Source organism: Podarcis pityusensis, assembly GCF_964106645.2.
Source record: "Podarcis pityusensis genome assembly, chromosome: 11".
Taxonomy (NCBI): domain Eukaryota; kingdom Metazoa; phylum Chordata; class Lepidosauria; order Squamata; family Lacertidae; genus Podarcis; species Podarcis pityusensis.
In genome coordinates, this window is record NC_138036.1 from 14,584,485 (window position 1) to 14,610,641 (window position 26,157).

At 46.1% G+C, this 26,157-nt stretch overlaps 1 protein-coding gene across 1 annotated transcript in view; it reads right to left on the minus strand.

Annotated features, from left to right (window-relative positions):
- Positions 1 to 22,744, minus strand: part of NARS1 (asparaginyl-tRNA synthetase 1) — a 28,710-nt gene extending 5,966 nt beyond the window's left edge. The window contains exons 1-12 of the mRNA XM_080973510.1: positions 22,551 to 22,744; positions 18,223 to 18,305; positions 17,809 to 17,874; positions 17,141 to 17,233; positions 16,838 to 16,927; positions 12,910 to 12,988; positions 9,831 to 9,901; positions 8,736 to 8,822; positions 5,556 to 5,777; positions 4,713 to 4,912; positions 1,747 to 1,882; positions 475 to 588 (exon numbers count right to left, since the gene is read on the minus strand). Of these exons, the coding sequence (XP_080829636.1) occupies positions 475 to 588; positions 1,747 to 1,882; positions 4,713 to 4,912; positions 5,556 to 5,777; positions 8,736 to 8,822; positions 9,831 to 9,901; positions 12,910 to 12,988; positions 16,838 to 16,927; positions 17,141 to 17,233; positions 17,809 to 17,874; positions 18,223 to 18,305; positions 22,551 to 22,593 (1,284 nt within the window). The 5' untranslated portion in view covers positions 22,594 to 22,744. The remainder of the gene's footprint in view (positions 1 to 474; positions 589 to 1,746; positions 1,883 to 4,712; positions 4,913 to 5,555; positions 5,778 to 8,735; positions 8,823 to 9,830; positions 9,902 to 12,909; positions 12,989 to 16,837; positions 16,928 to 17,140; positions 17,234 to 17,808; positions 17,875 to 18,222; positions 18,306 to 22,550) is intronic.
- Between the last annotated feature and the right edge of the window lie 3,413 nt (positions 22,745 to 26,157).

Below are 26,157 nucleotides of genomic sequence, written 5' to 3' on the forward strand. Positions count from 1 at the left end.
AATCCAAAGTATCTGCATGGCACCAGGTTGTGCAAGGCTGCTATAGGCTAATAGCAAACTCATTCTCCAAATATGCCTCATAGAGCTAAAACAGCTACAAGAGAGAGGCATCAGCAGGTTTTTTTGCGGGGGGCAGGGGAACCTACATAGTTTACAGGAATACAATACAATATTTGAGGGGGAATCCCTTAAAAAGAGGCGGGAGACTTGAAGTGGAAACACAGAACTGTATTTGCTATCTACTCCATCTGGAAACGGACTGGAAGCCAGTGTAGCTGTTGTTAACTTGGGAGTCACGTATTCCATTTAACTGGCCTTCCTGGTCAACTGCTTGGATGCAGAAATCTGCCCATGTCCGCAAACAACCTTCTTCTGCATGGCAGCCCCACACAGAACACTTAGCAAGCACTGCAACAGATTTTGAAGGAACACAAGTGGACAAAAGCAGGCTGAACAGGAAACCAAGAGGCTCACTTCTCCAAATTCGTAGTATGTGCCGTCTTCCTTCTTCACGTTATTTTCCTTCAGCCATACAAGGGCATCTGTGTAGTTCATCCGTTTGAAAGGGCGCTTCGGGGGCTCAAAGTTCTGCAAACACAGAGGAAGGAAAAGGCCTGAGGAAGACCACAGTATCCCAAAAGCAACAATTTGCAAAGGCAAGTTATGGTAGCTTGTGGACCAAAGTATAAAGGTAAAGGGACCCCTGACCGTTAGGTCCAGTCGTGGCCGACTCTGGGGTTGCGGCACTCATCTTGCTTTACAGGCCAAGGGAGCCAGCGTACAGCTTCCGGGTCATGTGGCCAGCATGACTAAGCCGCTTCTGGCGAACCAGAGCAGCGCACGGAAACGCCGTTTACCTTCCCACCGGAGCGGTACCCATTTATCTACTTGCACTGGCATGCTTTCGAACTGCTAGGTGGGCAGGAGCAGGGACTGAGCAATGGGAGCTCACCCCATCGCGGGGATTTGAACCGCCGACCTTCTGATCAGCAAGTCCTAGGCTCTGTGGTTTAACCCACAGCGCCACCCGCATCCCGGACCAAAGTATACAAGTAACTTAATAATAATAATTAAAACAATACACATTTATTTCATCATCTTTGTACCCCAACCATCCTCACAAGATGGGAGCTCTGATCAGCTTACAGTATAAAGTAGGTCTCTTTGGGTTGTAAGCAGTGCTTTTTTTCTGGGGGGTACACAGGGGTACGCATACCCCTAAACGTTTTGTGAATCTAATGGGAGAAGAAACTAAAAAAAAAAAAGTTTCTTCTCTAGCACGGTGAATTGTCAGTTCTGTTGCTACCCCCGATGGGAGCCTCATTTCCTTTCCTGGTGTCTCCAGAGCTTCAGATGGAAGTGAGCGTTTAATGTGTGAAGCAGTGTGGAATGTGGTTGTGTGGTGTTTTACTGATTAAAGTTTGGCCTCATTGAGGGGCAGTGTTTCAATATGAGATGTCAGTGCAAACAACCTCATGCCAATATGGAAGCTACTGTGAGCTGTCAACTACGTAATATGAGCTAATGCATGTTCTTTGTACTTTTGTCCATTTACTGTATTCATTTCCCACCCCGATTTGATGGTGCTTTTCTCAAGTGAAAATGAGTACCACCCCTAAACATTTTTTTTAAGGAAAAAAGCTCTGGTTGTAAGTCACTTTGGGTTGCCTTGGGCCCCTGAAGATTTAGAAGCAAAGACGCTTTAGTAAAAAGAGGAGAACTTTTGTTTTTCACGCTGCCACTTACTGGGTTGAGGGCATAAAGCATGTCAGCCGCTGGGGATTTCAGGACTCTGTCCACTACATCACAGACAAGGTCCTCGAGACGGTTCAGCAGGTCTTCAAAGGTCATGAAAGGGCATTCTGCTTCAATGTGTGTGTATCTGCAGGAGAACATTGACGCCTTCAATATAAAACACGTTGGGAACTCGCAGTCTTATTGCCTGCAAACTGCTTCCCCTCAACTTGCCAACAAAGGTCCGTATAGTTAAAGCTATGGTTTTCCAAGTAGTGATGTATGGAAGTGAGAGCTGGACCATAAAGAAGGCTGATCGCCAAAGAATTGATGCTTTTGAATTATGGTGCTGGAGGAGACTCTTGAGAGTCCCATGGACTGCAAGAAGATCAAACGTATCCATTCTTAAGGAAATCAGCCCTGAGTGCTCACTGGAAGGACAGATCCTGAAGCTGAGGCTCCAATACTTTGGCCACCTCATGAGAAGAGAAGCCTCCCTGGAAAAGACCCTGATGTTGGGAAAGATTGAGGGCACGAGGAGAAGGGGACGGCAGAGGACGAGATGGTTGGACAGTGTTCTCGAAGCTACCAGCATGAGTTTGACCAAACTGCAGGAGGCAGTGGAAGCCAGGAGTGCCTGGCGTGCTCTGGTCCATGGAGTCACAAAGAGTCGGACACGACTAAACGACAACAAAAGCACCAGCTGAGCACCTTTTCTTTAAACACAGCCTTGCAAACGGTGGCTTATTAGACTGAGATCACAACATGGGAACTGCGCTAAACAGGACTCAGTGTGGCTCACAATTCTAAAAGATAGGCAGGTACCTGTCTCTTCGTGGCACTGCTGCCGAGGTGGGAAGAGCCACCTGAACTGAACTTCTCCCTTCTACGTAGCTATGAAAAGCCGACAAGGCTAGGCCCAAAAGCCTCTGCAACTCAGCCTCATGACCTCAGTCGGTCAAATCCCCCCCCCTTTTTTTTTTTAAGTCGACACACACAAAGTGCTCAACAGTCAGTTGTTACTAACAACCTGCAGGCCACTTCCTAATTGCTCTGAAATGGCACAAAACCACTCTGCGCAAAATTATTAGGGGTGCTGGTTTTGACCTTTAAAGCCCTAGGACCCACGTACCTACGGGACCGCCTCTCCTGGTATGCCCCGCGGAGGACCTTAAGGTCCACAAATGACAACACCTTGGAGGTCCCAGGTCGGCCAGGTGGTTAGATTGGTCTCAACTAGGGCCAGGGCCTTTTCAGTACTGGCCCTGACTTGGTGGAACGCTCTGTCACAAGAGACTAGGGCCCTGCGAGACTTGACATCTTTCCGCAGGGCCTGCAAGACAGAGCTGTTCCGCCTGGCCTTTGGTTTAGACTCAGTCTGACCCTTATGTTTCCCTCCCCTTATCTATGGGCTACTATTAAAATGAAGCTACATTTTAAATTATATTTTAACCTGTATTTTAAATTGGGGGTTTTTTTTAATTGTAATTTTACTGGTGTTAGCTGCTGGGTATAAATAAAAATGTATTATTATTATTATTATTATTATTATTACTATTGTTAAAAGAAAAAAGAAGAAAGCAGCAATAATAATAAATGGCATGCCCTCCACATCACACAGAAAATCTCCCAGTGTTCGTGTGGGTGGACTGAGGAGCAGATTTGGGAGATGTCCGGTTCCTAGGACCCCCTCTGCATGAGCTTTAGAAAGATAACCACTCCCAACCAAGCCCGTCCCACTTTAGTAGGTTGCCGAATGATTGCCCCTTTGTTCTAGCCTTATCAGTTGGCGGTGCTGACCTTGCCCTGGGCACTGGCAACTCACGCTACAGCACTGCTCTGCCCCATACATCAGGTGTGAGGAATCTTTGGCCCTCCTGACACTGCTGAACTACAGCAAGCCCGCAACAGACATGGGGGTTAAGTTTCGGATTATCATGCCTAAAACCAAAATTGTACATAGTCAATGGGAGGTGGCAAAGCCCTTTCCGAACTTCGGAGGAGAGGGGGTTGCGGGCGACCCCTCCCACACACGCGGGGGCCGGGCTTGCCCCCGCGAGATTCAGGGAATCCCCGGGCGTGCCTGTGACCCGATCAGCCAATCGGCTGGCTGGGGAGGTGTGGCCTAGCCTATTTAGGCCAGGCACGCCCGGGGACCGCCCTCTTTCCCTCCTCCAGCTCAGCTGAGCAGCGGGTTTTTCCCATCCCACCCACCCTTTAGGCTTAGCTAGGTATGACCTTGCTATGGACTCCGGTTGGTCGCCGCAAGGGGCCTGGTAGGAATTTTTCCAACTTGGCGCAGTGTCTGCCTTTTGGTTTTTTCGCCTACCTCGTAGCAATCGTCACAACTTCCGCGGTATTTGGCGGTTAGGCATTGGCAGGGGGTTATTGTTATGCAGATGAAATGGGGGGGAAGGAAGCGCCATCACCTTCCCCCAAGGAAAGGGTAGTCCGGTAAAGGACTCCGGGGGGCGTTGTCTTGTCCGAAACCTTGGGAGGTGAGGGCCTCCAGCACGCCCCCGAGCGGTGACACCCGTGGGATCCTAGTTGGCGTACTTCAACAGGACTCCCACGGTTTGTGGTTAACCCTTCCCGGTCAGCTTGCCGGGTAGTCGATAGGAGCCAATGCCTAAGGCCAATACCTTTCAACTCTGTAATCAATAAAGTTGTGGCCTTTTTATGCCCATTAACCTAAAATAATGTGTCCTGTGTCTTCTTTCTCATGGGGGAGGGGACTTGCCACGCAAAGTCTTTTTTCCTGAACGCTCAACCCCTTTTTAATTTTCTTTCTTGTTTTGTTTTGCCAAATCTGAACGCGCACAAGTTAAATGTGTGTGTGTGTGCAAGTTGCAGGCTTTCTGTTCAATTCCCACCACCCCTGGCCATTCACTGGGCTGAGGATTATGGGGTTTGTAATTCAGGAATATTTGAAGGGCTATAAAAGGTTCCCCAGCTCTGCCACAAAAAGGGTCTCTTACTCAGCCAGATGCCTGCGGGTCCGAGACTGCTCAGCTCGGTAGGACTGGGCAATGCAGAAAGTGTCTCCCAGGGCAGGGATGCAAGTTTCCAGATACAGCTGGGAGGACTGTGTCAAAAAGGCTTCTTCGCCAAAATAGTCCATCTTGAACAGAGTGGAGCCTCCTTCAACCTGCGTTTGGACCAGTGTTGGAGGGGTGACCTAGAAGGGAAGCAGAAATGAGATTATGCATGTACTGAGTAACACCATTTCCTGTCTACCTCCGAAGAGCTAACTTAAGCCCGAGAGCTAAATGTTGGATTCTTTGTGTACAGTTCAGAAAGAACAAGACAGAAGTAGTCTGCTGTATCAAAAGCAAGAGAGAAATCTAATAAAGAAGAACTTTTTTAAAAAAAGTTTTATTAAAACTTTTTACATCACGATTAAAAAGCAAACTACAGTCGTACCTTGGAAGTTGAACGGAATCCGTTCCGGATGTCCATTCGACTTCCAAAACATTCAAAAACCAAATTGTGTGCTCTGATTGGCTGCAGGAAGCTCCTGCAGCCAATCAGAAGCCGTGGAAGCCCCTTTGGATGTTCAGGTTCCAAAAGAATGTTCGCAAACTGGAACAATCACTTCCGGGTTTGTGGTGTTTGGGAACCAAAACATCCCAGTACCAAGGCGTTTGTGATCCAAGGTACGATTGTAAATCTAAACAGAAAATAGTAAGAAAAGAGAAGAGAAAAAAAGAGCTAATAATAACTTTATAAAAGGCTGCAGGTTTACTTCTTTGAGTGGGAAGGAGGATCCCAGAGACTGGAGAACCTTCCTTTAAGATCAGCGAAGCAGCAGATCTACTTACTTCGTAATACCCTCGGTCGAAGAAGTGATCCCTGAAGCACTGGACAACCACGGAGCGCACTTTGAAGATTCTGCTCATGTTCTCTCCTCGAATCATCATGTGCCGGTTGTTCAGCTGCACGTCCACATCTGACTCTTCATTGACAAGGTTATCAGCCCCACCAGCGGGAGCCAGGCCAATGAGCTCCCAGTAGTCACAACACAGCTCATGGCCTCCTGGAGCCTATGGTTGGGTGTGCGCATAGGTTGAAAGAGAAAGAGATGGAAGCACAAATATTATGCTCTGTTAAAATCACCTGCAACTACCAACAAGGCTCTCTGTACCAGCAAACAACAGCACATCAGGTGGTCCAAAGTCCCATTGTGATGGGTCTAGAAGCCTTTCGCAAGGAATAACTCTACTCACTCAGAGATATATTTACAGTCCTTATTTACAAAGGTACAGAGCATAGCTTCATGCATCCGAATCCTCGGTAGCAGATCCAGGAAGTGGGAGGTTTCTGCTCCTCCTCCAGCAGAGGAGCTTGGGAAGCCCCAAACGCCTCCTTTGTTCCCTATGTTTTAACCCCCTCCTGTCCTGTGCCGAAGGAATGGGCATTGAGTCTCCCTCTGTCCCTGAACTAGTCAAGTGGAGTTGCTGCTCTCCAGCATCCGGGAGTGTCCTCGCCGCTTGAGTCCCTTCCGCTTGCTTGTCCTCCTCTCCCTCTCCTGTCTTTTCTAAAGGCTCCTGTTCTTCCCCCTCCCTCAGCTCTGGGGCATTCCCCAGCAGCCCCTTGACACACATGCAGAGATTATATATATATATATATATATATATATATATATATATATATATATATGAGATTTTGTTGATTTACAAAAGTGTGCGATGTCTCTCTCTCGTGTTTTTTCCCCATGTAACATTTTTACAAATCAGTTTCATTCGTTGAGACATTAGGAAGAAAAGGGGGAAAGAGGTGGAGGGGGGGAGAGATGGGGGGGTCGGGTGGCGATGTTTCTATTTCACTACATGTAGGGTTTGGTGTCAGCGCTGCTCGTGCAGGTTCTCTGCTTGTGTTCCTTTGGTGGTGAGAGAGGTTGGGGTTGGCCTAGGGTGTGGTTGTTCATTTGTGGTTGGCTGTGGCGGTCTTTGTTTTCATGTGTTGAGTGGGGTGGGTGGGTGTTTTGGATCAGGTTAGCCATATTGATTTGTGTGCTGTTGGTGGATTTTTGTCATTGTCACATGCAGAGATTAAAATGGGACAGGGACACACCTGCAAGCCCCCTCCTCCTTCTAAGGTCCACACAAGCCCTTTCTCTTCTCCTGAACTTCACGCAAAAGACCACAAAGGGGGATTTCTAACTGTGTTAAGCTGAAACCTTCCTGCAATTAGGTTTCCCAATCAGTTGAACACAGTTATAAGACTCTTCCTGAGGGTCTCCAAGTTAAGTGTGCAAAGATCAGAAGAGGATGGGGGTCGTCCCCCTACTCACTTTACAGAGCTACAGTTTCCAGCGTGGTTTATCAATCAGTCCCTCTTCCCAAGGAAATCTGGGAATTGTAGCTCTGGGAGGGGAACAGGGGAGTACCAAGCACTCTTAACAAAAACGACAACTCCCAGAATTCTTTCATTTTGGGGGGGGGGTGAGCCATGACTGTTAAAGTGGTATGGTACTACTTTAAATCAACCGTGCAGATGGAGCCGGAGAACTTGGGTGTGGGAGGCATCCCCTGACAGTATGATTTTGCATTGTTTTATTCTTATATCTGAGCTAATAATACAACATGGCTGGTACTAAACACATCCCAAAGGCCAATGCATTATTTCTCAGGCAAATTAAATTCTTTCTCTAGATAACTCCACCAGCTCCCCCTGCTGGTTAATATTACAGGTTTCATTTCCTGCGAATTTATAAGGAGCGTCTCCACCCGCATCGTTCAACCTGGACACTGAGGTCCAGCGCCGAGGGCCTTCTGGTGGTTCCCTCCCTTCTCGGTAGTGGCGCCCGCCCTGTGGAACACCCTCCCATCAGATGTCAAGGAAATAAACAACTACCTGACTTTTAGAAGACATTGAAGGCAGCCCTGTTTAGGGAAGTTTTTAATGTTTGATGTTTTATTGTGTTTTTAATATTCTGTTGGAAGCCGCCCAGAGTGGCTGGGGAGGCCTGGCCAGATGGGTGGGGTATAATAGATTAGATTATTATTATTACTTAAAACTATGTATCACAATGGAAAAACCAGACTTGAGGGATTAACACCATCAAAATTCTTTCCTTCAGTGATAATATCCAATTTAACCAGCTTGGCAGTCCTTTGTTCTTGAGATGGCGGGGTGTTGGGGGGGGACGACGACTTTCAAGGAATATATTTAGCAGGTGAATAACACGTGTGATGTTGACACAGGGCTACAGCAGCACTTAACCGCCATGCATGCTGTATTTCTGGCTTTGAAACCAAGATAACCCATTTATTTGCATTCCCATCTCCACATCAGAGCTATATAGTCAACAGAATTATGGTCTTTGGGACTAAATGACTTCCAGCTGCTAGCGGCAGAAACTGCAAGTCTTGAGCACTCTTCTCGCTCTCAAAACATTGAACAGAGCCTCAAAATCAAACCTGGCTTTACAGACACTTTGAGACCTTATCCAGAAATGCTCTAGCTGTAAGACAACAGTGGCAGTTGCCAATCACCATGTTTCTCACAAGAAAAAACACCAACAGCAAATCAGTTTACAGAATCAACTTCTGAAACTTAACCAAGGCCAGCCATGTCATCTGCAAATCTCTACTGGTTTCCAAAGCCTGTCCGATCATCTCCTGGAGCAATACCATGCTTGGAAGAGGATGACTATTATAACAACAACAACAATTTATTATTTATACCCCGCCCATCTGGCTGGGTTTCCCCAGCCACTCTGGGCGGCTTCCAACAAAATATTAAAATACAATAGTCTATTAAACATTAAAAGCTTCCCTAAACTAAAACAAAAAACAAACATTCCCTACTACCTGCAGAACAGGGAGGCCATTTTGGCTGGCAGTGACTTTCCAGGGGTTCAGATAAGGGGCTTCCTCAGCCCGACCAGAAAATGCCAAACGGAAGACCTTTGGAATGCAAAGCGAACTCTCTACCTTCCAGCTAGAACCCTTCCCTTGGCAGGAGCAAGGAGAGAGCAAGCAGACTCCCTTACTCACCTGTTTGCCTTCTGGAAGAAGGTTCAGAGTTCCATAGATAGCAATGGTGCTCTCGGTTGAGAGGACAACTCCATTGTAACACTGGCACTAGAAGGGAGAGAAACAGAGGAGGAAATTCAGGCTGTGTGGGCTAGGCTTTTACCTGTTTTTGTTTTTTTAAAGAGCAGATGGGAGCACACCACTCCCAAGGAAACACTTAGAATGCTTCATCACGAGAGCCAAGAGTTGTCTCTCGCTTAGGGATGGAGGAGGAATCCATAGATTGTGAATTCCAAAGACGACTCGTCTGATTTGATCGGGGCAGATTCATGACGCAGATCAGATCCCGAGTCCAGGCAGGTTTCAGCGCTGCCTCTCCCCCTCACCCCTTTTAATTGTTCTGCAAAACTCCAGATATCATGGAGGAGCTAGCACACTGAGATCCCTACTGCCATTTTCACCTTGAACAGAGAAAGTTCCTCCAGGGAGAAAGAGAACTTGACAATGTTCCATTGCTCTCAGAAGGAACTGTATAGGAAAAAAATACATGGACGCACCCATGTAAGAACTTGGGGCGGCCATGTTTGAGCCACAGAATTCCGTTTGTCGTCAGCTCCCATCGCTCCCTTTTGTTCTCTCTTAGTGGTTCCCAAACTTTCTTCTCACCAGACCGCTTGAAGATTTCTGAGGGTCTTAAGAGATCTTGATGGACCACTTAATTATTTTTTTTCTGCCTGTTTTAGCGATTGTAATCCAATGTGTTGGATGATCGCTGCAGTCTTGTCCCACTCAACTTCCGGTGGGCCGCCAGATTCTGAGGACAGAGCACTCCAGAACTGGGACGGACTGGATCGCAATAGGTCCTCTTCTAAACTTTCCACACCCGAACATTATTTAATTTCCTCTCCAAAATGTGTGTTGGCTGCACCGCATTGGTGGACCACAACTCCCATCATCCTTGACCTATCAAAAGGACTCAAAGATGCTACATACCCAGACCTCCTCCTCAGCCCCCCACTTTTTCTGTATTTTCTCTTTGTTAACTTGTGACCCTGGGGGTTTGGGAGTGGAAGAAGAGTAAAAGCAAGCACACACACACACTTCAAAGCAGCTTACCAGTTCGTCTGATAAGACACATTGAAGGAATCCTGTGCCGTCTCTTAATACAATAAACATCAAGTTCTTCCCTAGCAAAAAAGAAGCGTTAGGTGTTAGAATTTAAATTTCCTTTCGTTGAAAAGCATCCTTCATCCCCTTCCATCCCAAACCATCAAAACTATTTTACTATTAAAAAACAAAACAGGGAAGATAAATATTTCCAGAGGGGGTGGGGAAGAGAGAAGTCCCACGACACTTTAAATACATATATTTAATCCATGGAGGCGCAGATTGCAGGTATAACAAAGGCGGCATTTTTTCATCTCCGCCAAGCTAAGCAGTTGGCTCCTTACCTCTCTCGCCCTGACCTAGCCACTGTGATCCACGCGACGGTCACCTCCAGACTGGATTATTGTAACTCGCTCTACGTGGGGCTGCCCCTGAGACTGACCCAGAAACTCCAGCGGGTGCAGAATGCCGCAGCGAGACTCCTTACGGGGTCTTCGCTGCGGGATCACATTCATCCGGTGCTATACCAGCTGCACTGGCTCCCGGTGGAGTACAGGATCAGGTTTAAGGTGCTGGTTTTAACCTTCAAAGCCCTATACGGCCTAGGACCCTCGTATCTACGGGACCGCCTCTCCTGGTATGCCCCACAGAGGAACTTACGGTCTTCAAATAAAAACATCTTGAAGGTCCCAGGCCTCAGAGAGGTTAGGCTGGCCTCAACTAGAGCCAGGGCTTTTTCGGCTGTGGCTCCAACCTGGTGGAACGCTCTGTCACAAGAGACAAGGGCCCTCCAGGACTTGACATCTTTCCGCAGGGCCTGCAAGACAGAGCTGTTCCACCAGGCCTTTGGTCAGGGCGCAGCCTGACTCCCTCCTTTGGCAATCTTTACAATACTTTAGTTTATGGTTGCCATCAATTTTGATTTTAATTAATTCTTTGATGTTTTTATAATGTTGCACTATTTTAGTGTTGTTAGCCGCCCTGAGCCCGGCTTCGGCTGGGGAGGGCGGGATATAAATAAAATTTATTATTATTATTATTATTATTATTATTATTATTATATATGATTTTATTTTGTGGAGAAGAGCTTGGAACTGCATGTGAAAGAAGAATGGAGAGAAAGAGGGAACAGGCTTGTTCACATATTATCCTGAACACAGGTGCAAGTGCTTGTGTGGAAAAGGGTTTATACTTGTTAATTTGTGCAGCTTGCCTACTGTGTACATAGCTTGTACACTCGTCAAATGTAGTGTGTGAAGATCGAAAGCAAGACAGAAACTAAGGATGAATCTACACACTGGGAAAACCCCACTATAAATAAGTCAGAAATTAAATTGTTATAACAAAAGAAAAAAGGTTACGAAAAATTGCAAAGAATTATTTTTTTGCTCTCCAGCTCCATCTGCTGTTGCATGTTTAAAATGCATTCAAAAGCTGTTTTTTGTTTTTTAAACTAATGTAGCCGAGTCCTAACACGCCAAGCCTTCCAGGGTGTTCTAAGAAACAAGTGAAGTCAAGGAGCCTGCTATTATCACTATGTTATCACCAGAATGCGGCAGCTAGACTGGTAACTGGGAGTGGCCGCCGGGACCATCTAACACCGGTCCTGAAAGACCTACACTGGCACCCAGGACGTTTCCGAGCACAATTCAAAGTGTTGGTGCTGACCTTTAAAGCCCTAAACGGCCTCGGCCCAGTATACCTGAAGGAGCGTCTCCACCCTCATCATTCTGCCCAAACACTGAGGTCCAGCGCTAAGGGCCTTCTGGCGGTTCCCTCACTGCGAGAAGTGAGGTTTACAGGGAACCAGGCAGAGGGCCTACTTGGTAGTGGCACCCACCCTGTGGAACACCCTCCCATCTGATATCAAGGAAATAAACAACTATTTGACTTTCAGAAGACATCTGAAGGCAGCCCTGTTTAGGGAAGTTTTTAATGTTTGATGTTTTATTGTGTTTTAAATATTCTGTTGAAAGCAGCCCAGAGTGGCTGGGGAAACCCAGCCAGATGGGCGGGGGTATAAGTAATAAATAAATAAATAATAATTTCTTTTTTCTTTTTTTCCTTTCTCCTCCTGTGACGAGGCTGCATTTTATTGTTTTAATGTTGTATTTTAATCTTGTTTTTAAGTTGTATTCATTATTATTATTGGTTGTTAGCCGCCCTGAGCCCAGCCTTGGCTGGGGAGGGCGGGGTATAAATAATATTTATTATTATTATTATTATTATTATTATTAATCGCTTAATGCCAAAATAGGCTTCTAAGCAGTTTGCATAGTACAAAAACACAAAAATATAAACTTCTATAATTCAAGATGCAATACAGCAACCCCATTAAAGTATTACTGCACTTAAAATATGCACGATAAAAATAAGCCTACATGCACAGATGCAAAGGACTACAGAGCTCACCAGAGATTTTACACCCACACAAGGAAGTTAAACTAACTGAGGTGCAAAGCTGCAGCTCTGAACTATTGGTTTCAGTTTGCAAACAGCGGAGCTGAAAGGCCCATGAAATAAAAAAGGAGCGTCACATTCTGTGCAGAGACCAAATGCATGCAAGGTAAGAACTACCGTATTTTTCGCTCTATAAGACGCACCAGACCACAAGACGCACCTAGTTTTTGGAGGAGGAAAACAAGAAAAAAAATATTCTGAATCTCAGAAGCCAGAACAGCAAGAGGGATCGCTGCACAGTGAAAGCAGTGATCCCTCTTGCTGTTCTGGCTTCTGGGATAGCTGCGCAGCCTGCATTCGCTCCAGAAGACGCACACACATTTCCCCTTACTTTTTAGGAGGTAAAAAGTGAGTCTTATAGAGCAAAAAATACGGTAAGTCATTTTCTGAGGGGAAAGTGCTCTGAAACAGCAGCCCAAGTCTTAACAAAAGATAGGCTGCTTTGATAAGATACATACCACGAACTACGTCAGTCTACTAAATTAAACTGGCTTTCCCTAAGGAAGCTTCAACTTGAAGTTTTGCAACGATGCTGGTTCTCTCACAAATTTTCTAGGCTTCAATCCTTTTGAGGGGCAGTTTGTTGTTCCCCCTTTACAGAACTGGTTCCTTTTAACACGGCACTCACCTTGTCTACGCAGCCTGTGGACCCAGCCAAAGACCTTGACTCTCTCTCCTCTGTGGGCCTCTAAGTGACGAATTTTCACCTGTTAGAAAGCAGCCGAGTAAGTTGTTTTTCTTTGAAAATATTATCAAGATATACACACAGATTGCTTGCCTAACACCGAATCAAGAATACGAAAGAAACTCTCCTTGAGTGTTGTTGCTTTTTTCCTCAGATACCGTTTACAATACCTTACGCATGAAAAGCAAAGCAAGACACGTTAGAAAAGCTCCAAGTCTCGCCAGTTGTATCAGGACCAACCAATCTATGTCACAAGACAAGGAGCAAATACCGTATTTTTCGCTCCATAAGACGCACCTAACCATAAGACATACCTAGTTTTTACAGGAGGAAAACAAGAAAAAAAAATATTCTGAACGAAACAGTGCCTGTATGATTTTTGTGGTTCATGCTGTGGCCGCAGACATGTGATTTGATGGCGAGTTTGGGGTAGCCCAATGCAAAAATCCTGAGAATCCATGTGGATCCGTGCTTTGTGTTTTTGCGCCATTGCAGCCCCAGGCAACAGTGGGTGCGTGATTTTTTTGGTGCAGGCTATAGCCATGGACATGCTATGTGATCTGATGGTGAACTTGGGGTGACCCATTGCAAAAATCCTGAGGATCCATGTGCTTTAAAGCAGCCAACTGGACAGGAGCCACTTACAGCCGTGTAAGCAGCTCCTCTCCCGCTTTGCTGCTTCAAAGTGAGCCACGGAGGAGGGAAGGGAGGGGAACCATGGATCCTCTGCTCGCGACTGCAGCAGGATCCCCCCGCCATCCATAGGCATTCACTCCATAAGATGCACAGACATTTCCCCTTACCTTTTAGGAGGAAAAAAGTGTGTCTTATGGAGCGAAAAATACGGTAGTTTGAGTCTAACCTCAAATGTGTCAAAATCTAGATGGATTTCCTGGTCTGCTCTTTTTGGTGGAAGGAAAAATATTCTTTCCAATCCAATTCTCCTGCCAGAGGAGGTGGAACGATTCAGTGAGCTGGGAAGCCAATTTCATGCATTTCTGCAAGCTAAATTTGGCAGCCTGCCTGGACACAAGCACTCAAGGTCACTTTCCACAGCTAACACATGGCGGCTGCAACCCCACGCATGCTTTGTTGTTGTTGTTTAGTCGTTTAGTTGTGTCCGACTCTTCGTGACCCCATGGACCAGAGCACGCCAGGCACCTCTGTCCTCCACTGCCTCCCGCAGTTTGATCAAACTCATGCTGGTGGCTTCAAGAACACCATCCAACCATCTCATCCTCTGTCGTCCCCTTCTCCTTGTGCCCTCCATCTTTCCCAACATCAGGGTCTTTTCCAGGGAGTCTTCTCTTCTCATGAGGTGGCCAAAGTATTGGAGCCTCAGCTTCACGATCTGTCCTTCCAGTGAGCACTCAGGGCTGATTTCCTTAAGAATGGAGAGGTTTGATCTTCTTGCAGTCCATGGGACTCTCAAGAGTCTCCTCCAGCAGCATAATTCAAAAGCATCAATTCTTCGGCGATCAGCCTTCTTTATGGTCCAGCTCTTATGGTCTTATGGTCCATGCATGCTTATTGGACAGAAAAGCCCTAAAGCACCATAATCAAATTTCTTAAACCCTGAATCACCAGCAGGTTCCAGGGTGGGGTTACAACAATTTGAAATTTGGTATCAACAACAGTTAAAACAGATTACAGGAAGACGTTTCAGGTGCTGAAGAGTTCCATTTTTAGCATTCACCAAAAGCTGTATAATACCTCTGTGGGGAAGAAATTCTACAACTCAGGGGTTGCCACAGAGAATGCCACCCCCCCCCCAAACTTGATGGCAGCAGAACGACTATTACATAACTTCTGCTGATTTTAACAACCAAGAAGGTTTGTAGGGAAGGAGGCAGTCTCTCAAGATAGTTTGGGCCTAAGTTGGAGCATGCTGATAAAATTTTTACACATCACTTGGGAAGACAGGCGAACTAATGCCAGCGTACTGGAAGAAGCAGAGATCGCCAGTGTCAAAGCAATGATTCTTCAACATCCAACTTTGTTGGACTGGTCATGTTGTGCGGATGCCTGATTTATCGTCCTCCAAAGCAACTACTCTATTCCGAACTTAAAAATGGAAAGCGTAATGCTGGTGGTCAACAAAAGAGGTTTAAAAACTCTCAAGGCAAATCTAAAATGTAGTATAAGCACCGACAACTGGGAAACACTGGCCTGCAAGCACTCCAATTGGAGAACAGCCTTTACTAAAGGTGTCAGGGTTTTTGAAGACACTCGAACTCAGGACGAAAGGGAGAAACACGCTTGGCAAACCCACACCATGATCAACTCCCGCCCGGAAACCTATGTCCCCACTGTGGAAGGACGTGTGGATCCAGAATTGGCCTCCACAGTCACTTACAGACTCACTATTAAAACCGTGTTCATGGAAGACAATCTTACTCGGGTACGCGTGATCGCCAAAGAAGATAGTTGCCCTTTAAGCATCCAGTCATATGATCTGGGAAGGGTTCCCCACTACCATTTCAGGGCATGCTTGGGACTGAAGCAGAGATTTTAATCTGCGTTAAGGCATGGATCCAGAGGCTAACATAATTTGACATCTGCAGGGCCTGTAAGACAGAGTTGTTCTGCCTGGCCTTTGGCTTGGAATCAACTTGATCCCCTCCCCCTCTTTCCTTTTTCCTTTCTCCTTCTGTGATGAACTGTTTTTGGGGACTTCCCTGGCTTTTTTCTGGCTCACGTAGGACCAGTCTGGTGAAGATTTGACGTTTTCATCCCCAAAAAGTTTTTGATTTGAGTTTCTATTGAAATGAGGCTGCATTTTAATGTTGTATTTTAATCTTGTTTTTAAGTTGTATTTTAATCAATTGTTTACATAACTAGATGATCCCTAGGGGTCCCTTCCAATTCCACGATTCTCAGCATCTGGTATTCAAAGGCACACTGACAGCGGGGGTAGAATATAGCCACTGTGGCTAGCAGCCATTGTTATATACGCTTATCCTCCATGCATTTGTCTAATGATCCAGATGTTTAGAAATACTTGGGTTTCTAACCCCGAAAAAAGAGAGCTAAGTTTATTTTGAATGTGCTAAACTATAAACATGCACAGTACAGATTCCCATTCAACGTTTGGACCCTCCTACTATCGCTTTAAATCAGGGGTGTGGATCATGGGCTACACTGTTGGGCAAGGGACGTGGGTGGTGCTGTGGTCTAACCACTGAGCCTCTTGGGCTTGCCGATCGGAAGGTCAGCGGTTCGAATCCCTGCAGTGGAGTGAGCTCCTGTTGCTGTCCCAGCTCCTGCCAACCTAGCAGTTCGAAAGCACGCCAGTGCACATAGATAAATAGGTACTGCTGAGGCAGGAAGGTAAACGGCGTTTCCATGCGCTGTTTCTGTCACGGTGTTCCGTTGCACCAGCAGCAGTTTTGTCATGCTGGCCGCATGATCCGGAAAGCTGTCTGTGGACAAACACCGGCTCCCTGAGCCTCAAAGCGAGATGAGTGCCGCAACCCCATAGTCCCCTTTGACTGGACTTAAGTCCTGTTTAGGGAAGCTTTTAATGTTTGATGCATTACTGTATTTCAATATTTTGTTGGAAGCCGCCCAGAGTGGTTGGGGAAGCCAAGCCAGATGGGCGGGGTATAAATATTAAATTATTATTATTATTATTATTATTATTATTATTATTATTATTACTGTCCAAGTGTCCTTTACCTTTTTCTTTTCTATATACTGTTGGACTCCCAATCCCATGGGTCAGGGATGATGGGATGAGTTGGGAGACCAATATATGGAAGCAACCACATTGCCTACACCCCCTAGCGTATGTCATTTAAAAGGGCTCTCCCCCCACCCCCTGAAAAGAGCTGGTTAAGGTTGTCTGCACAAACATTCAAGCTTTACTCACACATTTGGGCTCTGGGAGACTGGGGTCATTCTTAATGATTATCTTCTTTGCTTCCTCCAAGTTCTTTTCACGGCGCAAGAGATCTTCTTCCTGCGGGTTGTTTTAAAGAGTGGTTTAGTCGAGACTCTACTCTGAATGCAAGCGTGTGGGGAGTGATCTGGGAACACTAGAACCAATGGAAACATTAGCATTAAGGCCCCATTTGAGCTACAGCTCCCAGAATTCCCTGGGGGGAATTGTTAAACCGCCACTGGGAGTCTTGAACATGCCACAAGAAAAAGGAGCAACGTTTGCAAACCTTACCTCTTTCTTTTCTCTAGCTTCAGCTTTTTGTTGTTCCCTGTGCCACAGCTTTTTGACATTCTTCAGCTGGGTCTTGGAAATGGTATCCCATCTCTAGGGCAGATGAAAAGAAGAGAAAGAGAAAGCGTAAAGAAGAGAGTTAACTTTCGCTTTCCGGTGAAAACATAAAACCCCAGGGTCCATCTAGTGGCCAACCAGATGACTCAAAAGTTCCTTAGAGCTATCATCTCCTTTCCCCAATGTTCAGAAAATAAGTGCTATTATTTACACTGTCAAAATTGAACCATCCAGGGGCAAGAGGAGTTATCCAGCAAGATTGAGAGAACCCCAAAGTTTTGCAGAAACACAATATATTAGCAAAAACAGGAGGAGGGGGAAAATAACATAATGGAGTCTCAGGCTGGCTGCCTGGCTGGCTGGTATAGTGAACAGAGTACTTCACGCTGCAACATTTTGTCGCAGGTACCTTTTTGTCACTGTTGATTAATCCTCCATCGATTTGTTTCATCCCCCTTTAAAGCTAACCAAGCGAGTGCCATCACTACATCTTGCAAATTCTTATGTGTTGGTGTGCAGACTCTATATTTTGTCTGTCCTGAACCTACTGCCAATCGAAACCAAATCCTTTCACCGTGGAAACGGCAGAAAAACACCCATTAATACTCAACCTCGTCTTTTTTTTGCGAGTCCACGTAGATCGTAGGAAACGGCTCCTTTCCGGCAGACAGCAAAGCCTTTAAAAAGAGAAAAGGATGGAATAAGTTTTGTTTTATTTTTTAAGACAGCTAGTTCTAAAAGCAGGGGCAGCCAGGGCACTGTCAAGACTACAACTCCCAAAATGCGCCTGGCAAATTTTGAACGCTGCCCTGAATGCTCTTTGGAACCCCATTGTGCAGACAAATGTTAAGGATACACGAAGCAGGCAATCACAGACATTGTGCAAACTGCTGAAAGCACCGTTGCACCAAAGACTTTCCAGCTGCAGTAACCTCAGGAACCGCCACAGAATAAGCCCACTGATTGGCCGTGGATGTGAACTCCTGGGGGAAAATGAGAGAACCTAAACTGGGCTAGTCAGGTACCTTCAGAGCAGTTTTGTACGGCTTCTCCTGTGACCCGTCTCCAGTAACGTCACTTCCCTCTCGATCAGAGACATAGACCTCTCCTGTAAAAGCAGGCATGGAAATTAGGAGCCTTGCACATAGCACACATTCATTCACACAGAGATCCATCTACACAAAACTGTTGCTTTGCACTCGATAATGTTTAATAGACTATTGTATTTTAATATTCTGTTGGAAGCCGCCTGGGACACGGGTGGCGCTGTGGGTTAAACCACAGAGCCTAGGACTTGCCGATCAGAAGGTGGACAGTTCGAATCCCCGCAACAGGCTGAGCTCCCGTTGCTCAGTCCCTGCTCCTGCCAACCTAGCACTTCGAAGTGCAAGTAGATAAATAGGTACCACTCTGGCAGAAAGGTAAACGGCGTTTCCGTGTGCTGCTCTGGTTCGCCAGAAGCAGCTTAGTCATGCTGGCCACATGACCCAGAAGCTGTACGCCGGCTCCCTCGGGCAATAAAGCAAGATGAGCGCCGCAACCCCAGAGTCGGTCACGACTGGACCTGATGGTCAGGGGTCCCTTTACCTTTACTGGAAGCCGCCTAGAGTGGCTGGGGAAACCCAGCCAGATGGGTGGGGTATAAACAATAAATTATTATTATTATTATTATTATTACCTCTAAAAACTGGTGGGGAACCTCTGTTGCTGCTCTGGAGGCCCTAAGACTCTCAGCTCCCTTCACAGCCGACCACCGGCCAGGCTGGATGGAGCTCAAGGGAGCTAGCAGCCCAACATTTAAAGATGGAGACTATCGATGGATCAGACTCGGCTAGGAGAACATGCAGAGAAGGTACTAATCTCCTCTCTGGAATGGCTACCAATGAACTCGTTCTTTGAGCGACAACTCTTAAGTAGCCCAAATGGCTCCACCCATACACAACAGAATGGCGTTAGTAGGTGTGGAGGAAGCATATAATAAGGCAGGGGTAGGTAACCTAGGGACGCGGGTGGCGCTGTGGGTTAAACCACAGAGCCTAGGGCTTGCCAATCAGAAGGTCGGCAGTTCGAATCCCCGCGACGGGGTGAGTTCCCGTTGCTCAGTCCCTGCTCCTGCCAACCTAGCAGTTCAAAAGCACGTCAAAGTGCAAGTAGATAAATAGGTACCACTCCGGCGGGAAGGTAAACGGCGTTTCCGTGCGCTGCTCTGGTTCGCCAGAAGCGGCTCAGTCATGCTGGCCACATGACCCAGAAGCTGTACACCGTCTCCCTCGGCCAATAAAGCGAGATGAGTGCCGCAACCCCAGAGTCAGACACGATTGGACCTAATGGTCAGGGGTCCCTTTACCTTTGGGTAACCTAAGGCCTGTGGGCCGGATGCGGCCCAATTGCCTTCTCAATCCGGCCTGCAGACGGTCTGGGAATCAGCATGTTTTTACATGAGTAGAATGTGTCCTTATATTTAAAATGCATCTCTGGGTTATTTGTGGGGAATAGGAATTCGTTCATTTTGTTTTTCTTCAAAATATAGTTCGGTCCCACCACATGGTCTGAAGGACAGTGGACCTGAGGGACGGCTGAAAAAGGTTGCTGACGCCTGTAATAAGGCATCCAAAACTTCTTCAAGGACCTTCACCAAGTGAGGCAGACGAGGCAGCTGTGGCCAAAATCAAGCTATTCTATTGCGGCACCAACCTTCCCAAACAAGCCCAGTATTAAAGACTTCAATGTCCTTTTGGCTCTAAAAAGAAGACTCTGTACAGTTTCGGTTTTATTATCTATTAATGAATTGTTTGTTTTCCCCTCCACCTCTATGTCTTTAGCTGTTCCTATTTTATCTTCTAGATTCAGGTAGGTAGCCCTGTTGGTCTGATGCAATCGAAATAAATCAAAAAATTGTCCAGTAGCACCTTAGAGACCAACTAAGTATGTTCTGGGTATAAGCTTTCGTATGCATGCATGTATCTGAAGAAGTGTACATGCACACGAAAGCTTATACCCAGAACAAACTTAGTTGGTCTCTAAGGTGCTACTGGACAATTTTTTATATTTTTTTCAATTAATCCTATTTTATCTGTAAGCCACCTTGAGCCCCTGTTTGTGGGGGACCGGGAGCGGGATAGAAATAAATTAATATTAATGTTATCTGCTTTAAACTAAAAGCCATGTTCTACTGATATGGAGAATGCCCAGGACATGATAATAAAAAATGCATATATACCAGTTTGTTTCATTTTTCTTTATATATATTTAATATATATATATATTTAAAGCAGCGGCTATCAATATAGTGTCCTCCAGATTTGCAGGACTTTCATCAATCAGGGATGATAGGAGTTGGAATTCAACAACATCAACTACTGATGCTTTAGGGTTTCAACAAGAACACAGTGCAGATTTGGGGTGCTGCTACCGCCCACTAAACCTTCCTTTAGCACTGCCAGTTGAGGGGAGAGTTAATCCACCCCCCAAGCGCACTGCCAGCCTCAAACCTACAGAGCAGGAGAGGAAAGTTGATTCTATAACATTTCTTCTCATTACCTAAGGCAGGGCTTCCAATTCTGTGTCTCACAAGCTCCTTCAGGTGGTCTGTGGATTTGTTGTTGAAAATGGGAGTCAGCCACCCCAAGGCAGCTAAAAGGCCAGTCACTTCGCTGCAAAAATGACAAGCGAGGACCTGCCACAAAATGTGGCAGCGCAAAGCTCTGCCTTACATAATTGCAGGGTGGATAAAAATCAATGATTTTTAAATATATATATATATATATATATATATATATATATATGATTTTTATTATTTAAATCAGATTTTTAAAACAAAATGCTTTTGGAGGAAAAATCTTTCTAAAGATAGTTTTCTGTTTAAGTTACATTATAGTCCAAAAGCTATTCATCGGGAAATAAGGATTTGTTTTAAGTTTTTCATGTGTGCTAAAACTCAGTCTAAGTTTTTGTTTCGTTTTTTAAAAAAAGTTTAACCACATCAGTTAACAAACATGGATACATATGCTATAATGTTATTGCTTTAGTTAAATAAAATTGTTTAAATTGTTATTAAGGAAATGATTATTTTTCTCCTTCCAACAAAGTGCAGCAGAAGTTGTCCAAATATAAACAGTTAACTTACTAAACCTCACAAGAATTTCATAATTATCTGTCTATGTATTTTTAATAGTATAACCAAATCAGCAATTTTTGATACAACTGTAAAAACAACTCTGAAAATTTATTATGCCAAAAATGAAACCTTCCTCTGGTTGTAAATATTAAGATTATACCAGCAAGAATAAGTCTTTCTGTAAAAAAGAAAGAAAGATTTAAATCAAGTCTTACTGACTAGTGATTTAAATCGATTTGAATTAAATGAAATCCACCCTGCACAATTGTCCTCCTTCCCAGTTGTCCACCGTTCACCCCAGTAACACTCCATTTGCACACCGAGGCCTTATTAGGCTCTTTTTTGGGATGGCGAGGGTCCTTCTTCTTAAATATCTGATATTTAATACCTTCCCACCCCCCAAGCTTGCTAATACAGCTTCTCCTTGTGCCTGGACGTCGCTTGGCACACCCAACATGAGTAATAAAAACGGAAGGAGGAGACCCGTTTCCAAACGCCAGAACATGTCTGGCAGGTTGAACCCCGACTTTCCAACCCCCCAGGATGACTCTGGTAAGCTGCATTTCTTTAACTCATTGCTACAAGCCGCTTTTCCCGACAAGAGGCTGGCTGGAAGGAGACAGAAGAGCGGCATGAGAAGCCCATCCTCCCTTGCACCGATTTCCTGCGTTGCAAGGGGGAAGAGCGGACGTGGCTATAGCGCTGGCAGGGGAAATAGGTGACTACAGAAAAGGTCCCCTGCCCCGAGGCACTAGCAAACCTATACAATCGCGTGCAGCGCCTCTTCCCAAGGAAAGCAGGGGAAGAAGGGCGGACCTATAAGTGGCCATTTAAATCCTTTAACACCAGCCGCTAGCTGATCTTTTTTTAAACAGCTGCCGATGGGGAAGGAAAGGTCTAGGGCGCACGGAGCGCGCAGCCAAACGCCTCGGGGCCTTGAAATCTGGTTCCGACGCGTGGAGATGGCGGGCCCCTCATTCATCCGAGGCCAGGGCTGCAGTTGCTACAATGGCAAAAGGAGGAGGACGACGCGCATCTTTTGTTCCTGGGCCCTTTCCGCAGCTGCGCCATCTCACCCAACGTGAATAATTTCTATTATTATTCTTATTGCTTATGAACGAGACAGGATCTCCGCCTGCCCTTGCCAGATCCCAGGGCCTTTTTTTTTCTGAAGGCTTCCCTGCCGGGCTCTCTTTGCCCAAAACACACCCAAACACACACACCCCACAAACTCACCCAGGGCCAGCGCGCCCGTCTGCTTGAGGATCTCCAGAGACATCGCTGCTCCTGCGTAAAGCGCCGCGCGCCCCTCGAACCAGACAGGTGGCGGCCGCCTCTTTCCCTTTCCTTTTCAAGAAGGGGATTGCGCTTCCCGGCAGGGAGATTGCATCAGGCCTGCCCGCCCACAAGCCCGCCCTTGCCGCAAAGCGAGGCCGGCTGCCGCAGCAGTCGCTGCTGCCGCGCTTTGCGCTCCGCCCCGGTGTCTCCACCCATTGCGCGCCGCTTGCGCCTAGTTGGGGAGAGCCGGCGGCGTCGGGAGCAGGATGCGGGGATTATTATTATTATTATTATTATTATTATTATTATTATTATTTCTATTACCGCTTTATAATTTCAAGGGGGTGGGGGGAAGATTCGAAACGGTTTGCGTCAGTTAAATCCGAAGTGAAACGTCGCTGGAGAAAGTCAAAGTATACGTTCAAATGTAATGAACAGGAAGCTAAAATATTATATTAAAACAGTGTTTCCCAGGGCCGGGTTTAGGTTTGACGAGGCCCTAAAGCTACTGAAGGTAATGGGGCCCTTTATATGTCCAGCTGTCCTTCATCAACAACAAATTGTCGCTGTTTTTTGTGTTGAATACAGTATATATGCTATATACAGTATATGCTATATGGTAATTTATGGATGTAATAGGTATCTAAAGCAGGCTTCCTCAACCTCGGCCCTCCAGATGTTTTGGGACTACAGTTCCCATCATCCCTGACCACTAGTCCTGCTAGCTAGGGATCATGGGAGTTATGCTGGTTTTGCAAATTGCAGAATATGAGACTATGCAGGAGTTTGTGTGCATATTTGTTTTAAATTTGCATGCTTGAATCATGAAAGTTCATGTTGTAATAAACCCCTGCAAGTTCCTTGTAATTTTTTTGCTGCTGGCTTAGCTACTCTTATGTAGTTCTTTCTTTAAAAAAAAGCTGTCTATCTTAAGGAGGAACGCTGTATATGTACTTTATTAAACACACATTTTTCACTCCTCTGTAGCAAGGAAAGCAAGATGCTTGTGCATCATCTAGCACAGTAGTTCCTAATTAAATACAGCGGGCTCCATGTTTTTCAGAAGCCAAACCATGGACCCCCTACTTTTGAACATTTTGATATTTCAGGTTACAGACTCTGCTAACCCAGAAATAGTACCTCGGGTTAAGAACTTTGCTTCAGGATGAGAACAGAAATTGTGCTCCGGCGGCACGGCGGCAGTGGGAGGCCCGATTAGCTAAAATGGTGCTTCAGGTTAAGAACAGTTTCAGGTTAAGAACGGACCTCCGGAATGAATTAAGTACTTAACCTGAGATACCGCTGTATATTCTAGCTATCTAAAGTCAGGTCTGTGAGGAGACCTCTAGTGGTGAAATGTCAAACTTCACTTTCAGCAGATTTTTGAGCTAGAGCAAGGACTCAAGTGAGACTTCAATTACAGTCATACCTCATGTTACGTCCGCTTCATGTTACGTTCTTTCAGGTTATGTCCCGCGGCGACTCGGAAGTACCGGAAAGGGTTACTTCTGGGTTTCGTTGCATGCGTAGAGGCGCAAAATGACATCATGCGCAGAAGCGGCGGATTGCAACCCACGCGTGCGCAGATGCGCCACTGTGAGTTGCGCTATTGTCATGTTGCGAACGGGCCTCCGGAACGGATCCCATTCGCAACCAGAGGTACCACTGTATATCATTATACCTGCCTTATAAACGTGACACCAGATGGTGCTGTAGAGCAGTGATCCATCACCAATGGGTTTTCCTTTAAGAGCCTTTATAACGTGTTCTGTGACTTTAAAAAAAATCAAAAAAATCTGTATAGATCCAGCCCAAGTGTTCTCGAAGAATCATATAATTGTGGAGTTGGAAGGACCCCGAGGGTCATCTATAGTTCAACCCCCTACAATGCAGGAATCCCAAACGCACAGTCCCCCATCCAGTTTGAAACCATACCGTACTCTGCTTAGCTTTGCAAATGTGGTAGCAGTTTTACCGCTGCACTGCTGCACCCTGCAGAGAGTATTCAAATTTGAATTGCAAAAGGTGGTGCACGCAAGCGACTGGATCCCCAGCTGCTCCTATCTCTTTAAGCCCTTTGACAGGAGCCAGCAGCAGTAAATCACCTGAGTGAATCCAAGTTAACTCTTTATTAGCAAAAGAGGATCTGTACAGGAGTGTTAGGCCTAAGGAGCACAGCAACTCATCTCCGGCAGGTCTTGCCCCCACGACACAGTTGCCAAGAATAAACATCCCCAACTCCCCACGGTCACCTATGTCTCTGCCTCTTCTGGGTTCCCCACCACCGCCCCAAGCAATCTGAGACTGCTCCTGCGTGTCTGCCTTTGCTCCTCCCGATTCATACCTCTTCTGGTTCTGGGAGAACAGCAGGGAGGGGAGCTTGTCACAGCACAAGGGGGAGATACCTGCACCTCTTCACAAGCCTGACCCATCTCTGCCTCTTGACCTCCCTTCTCTCCTGCTTCAGCTTCTGCTTCTGGACTTCTCTCTGCCACAGACTCTCCCAGCTCACTAAGCCATGTTACTGATAGGTTTCTGTTATGCCACTGTGCAGTTCTTGGAGTCACAAGACTCTGTTGACATTCCAGACTGTTGGAAGTGAGATGGGAGACGGATGCTGAAGTTACTGGTTTCCTGTTTCTTTGTTCTGTTGTTTTCTGTCTCTCACAGAGAGCAGACGCATATTCCTTTCTGTCTTGCATAATTAGAAATACATTGGTACCTTGGGTTAAGTACTTAATTCGTTCCGGAGGTCCGTACTTAACCTGAAACTGTTCTTAACCTGAAGCACCACTTTAGCTAATAGGGCCTCCTGCTGCCACTGTGCTGTCGGAGCCCGATTTCTGTTCTTATCCTGAAGCAAAGATCTTAACCTGAACCACTATTTCTGGGTTAGCAGAGTGTGTAACCTGAAGCGTATGTAACCCGAGGTACCACTGTAAATTAGCAATGTAGCACATATTTCTGGCTCCTGCTGCTGCTGTCTGAGTACTCTGTGAATGGAGAGCGTGCCTGAAGTCTCATTCAAAGGCTTAGGTCGTTAATCACCGTCGGAGGAGAGCCTAGATGGGGTTCTGAAAATACGGCCGGAGGAGTAGCCATTACAGCTCGGTCGTACGGAGGCTCCGACAGTTACCTCTTCAGCTTCCAACACCTCCTCCCAGTCTTTTCTCCCTTTGACCCCCATCGCCATCCCACCACCACTTCTCAGGTTTTGAGCCTGCTTCCCTTGGTGATTCCCCAGCTGGTTCCTCTCTTCGTTCAATCAGTGCATGACACTGACACTCTCTGGGGCTGTCTCTTTACCTCTGTGCCTTCCTGCAACAATTTATTCCATCTGACTGCCCAGACTCTTCCTCTTTTCCCTGCCTCACAGAATCCCCTTCTCTTGGTTTGTCCTCCTGCCCCCTGCCTCCTTTGGACTTCTACCTGTTCCTGACAGATGGGGAGAACTGTGTATGCCACTCTTGAGTTACTTGATGGAAAGGGGGAACATAAACATAGCAAATAAAGTAACAGTTGCACTCTCACGAAAGTCACTGAACACTATATGAATATACAAATA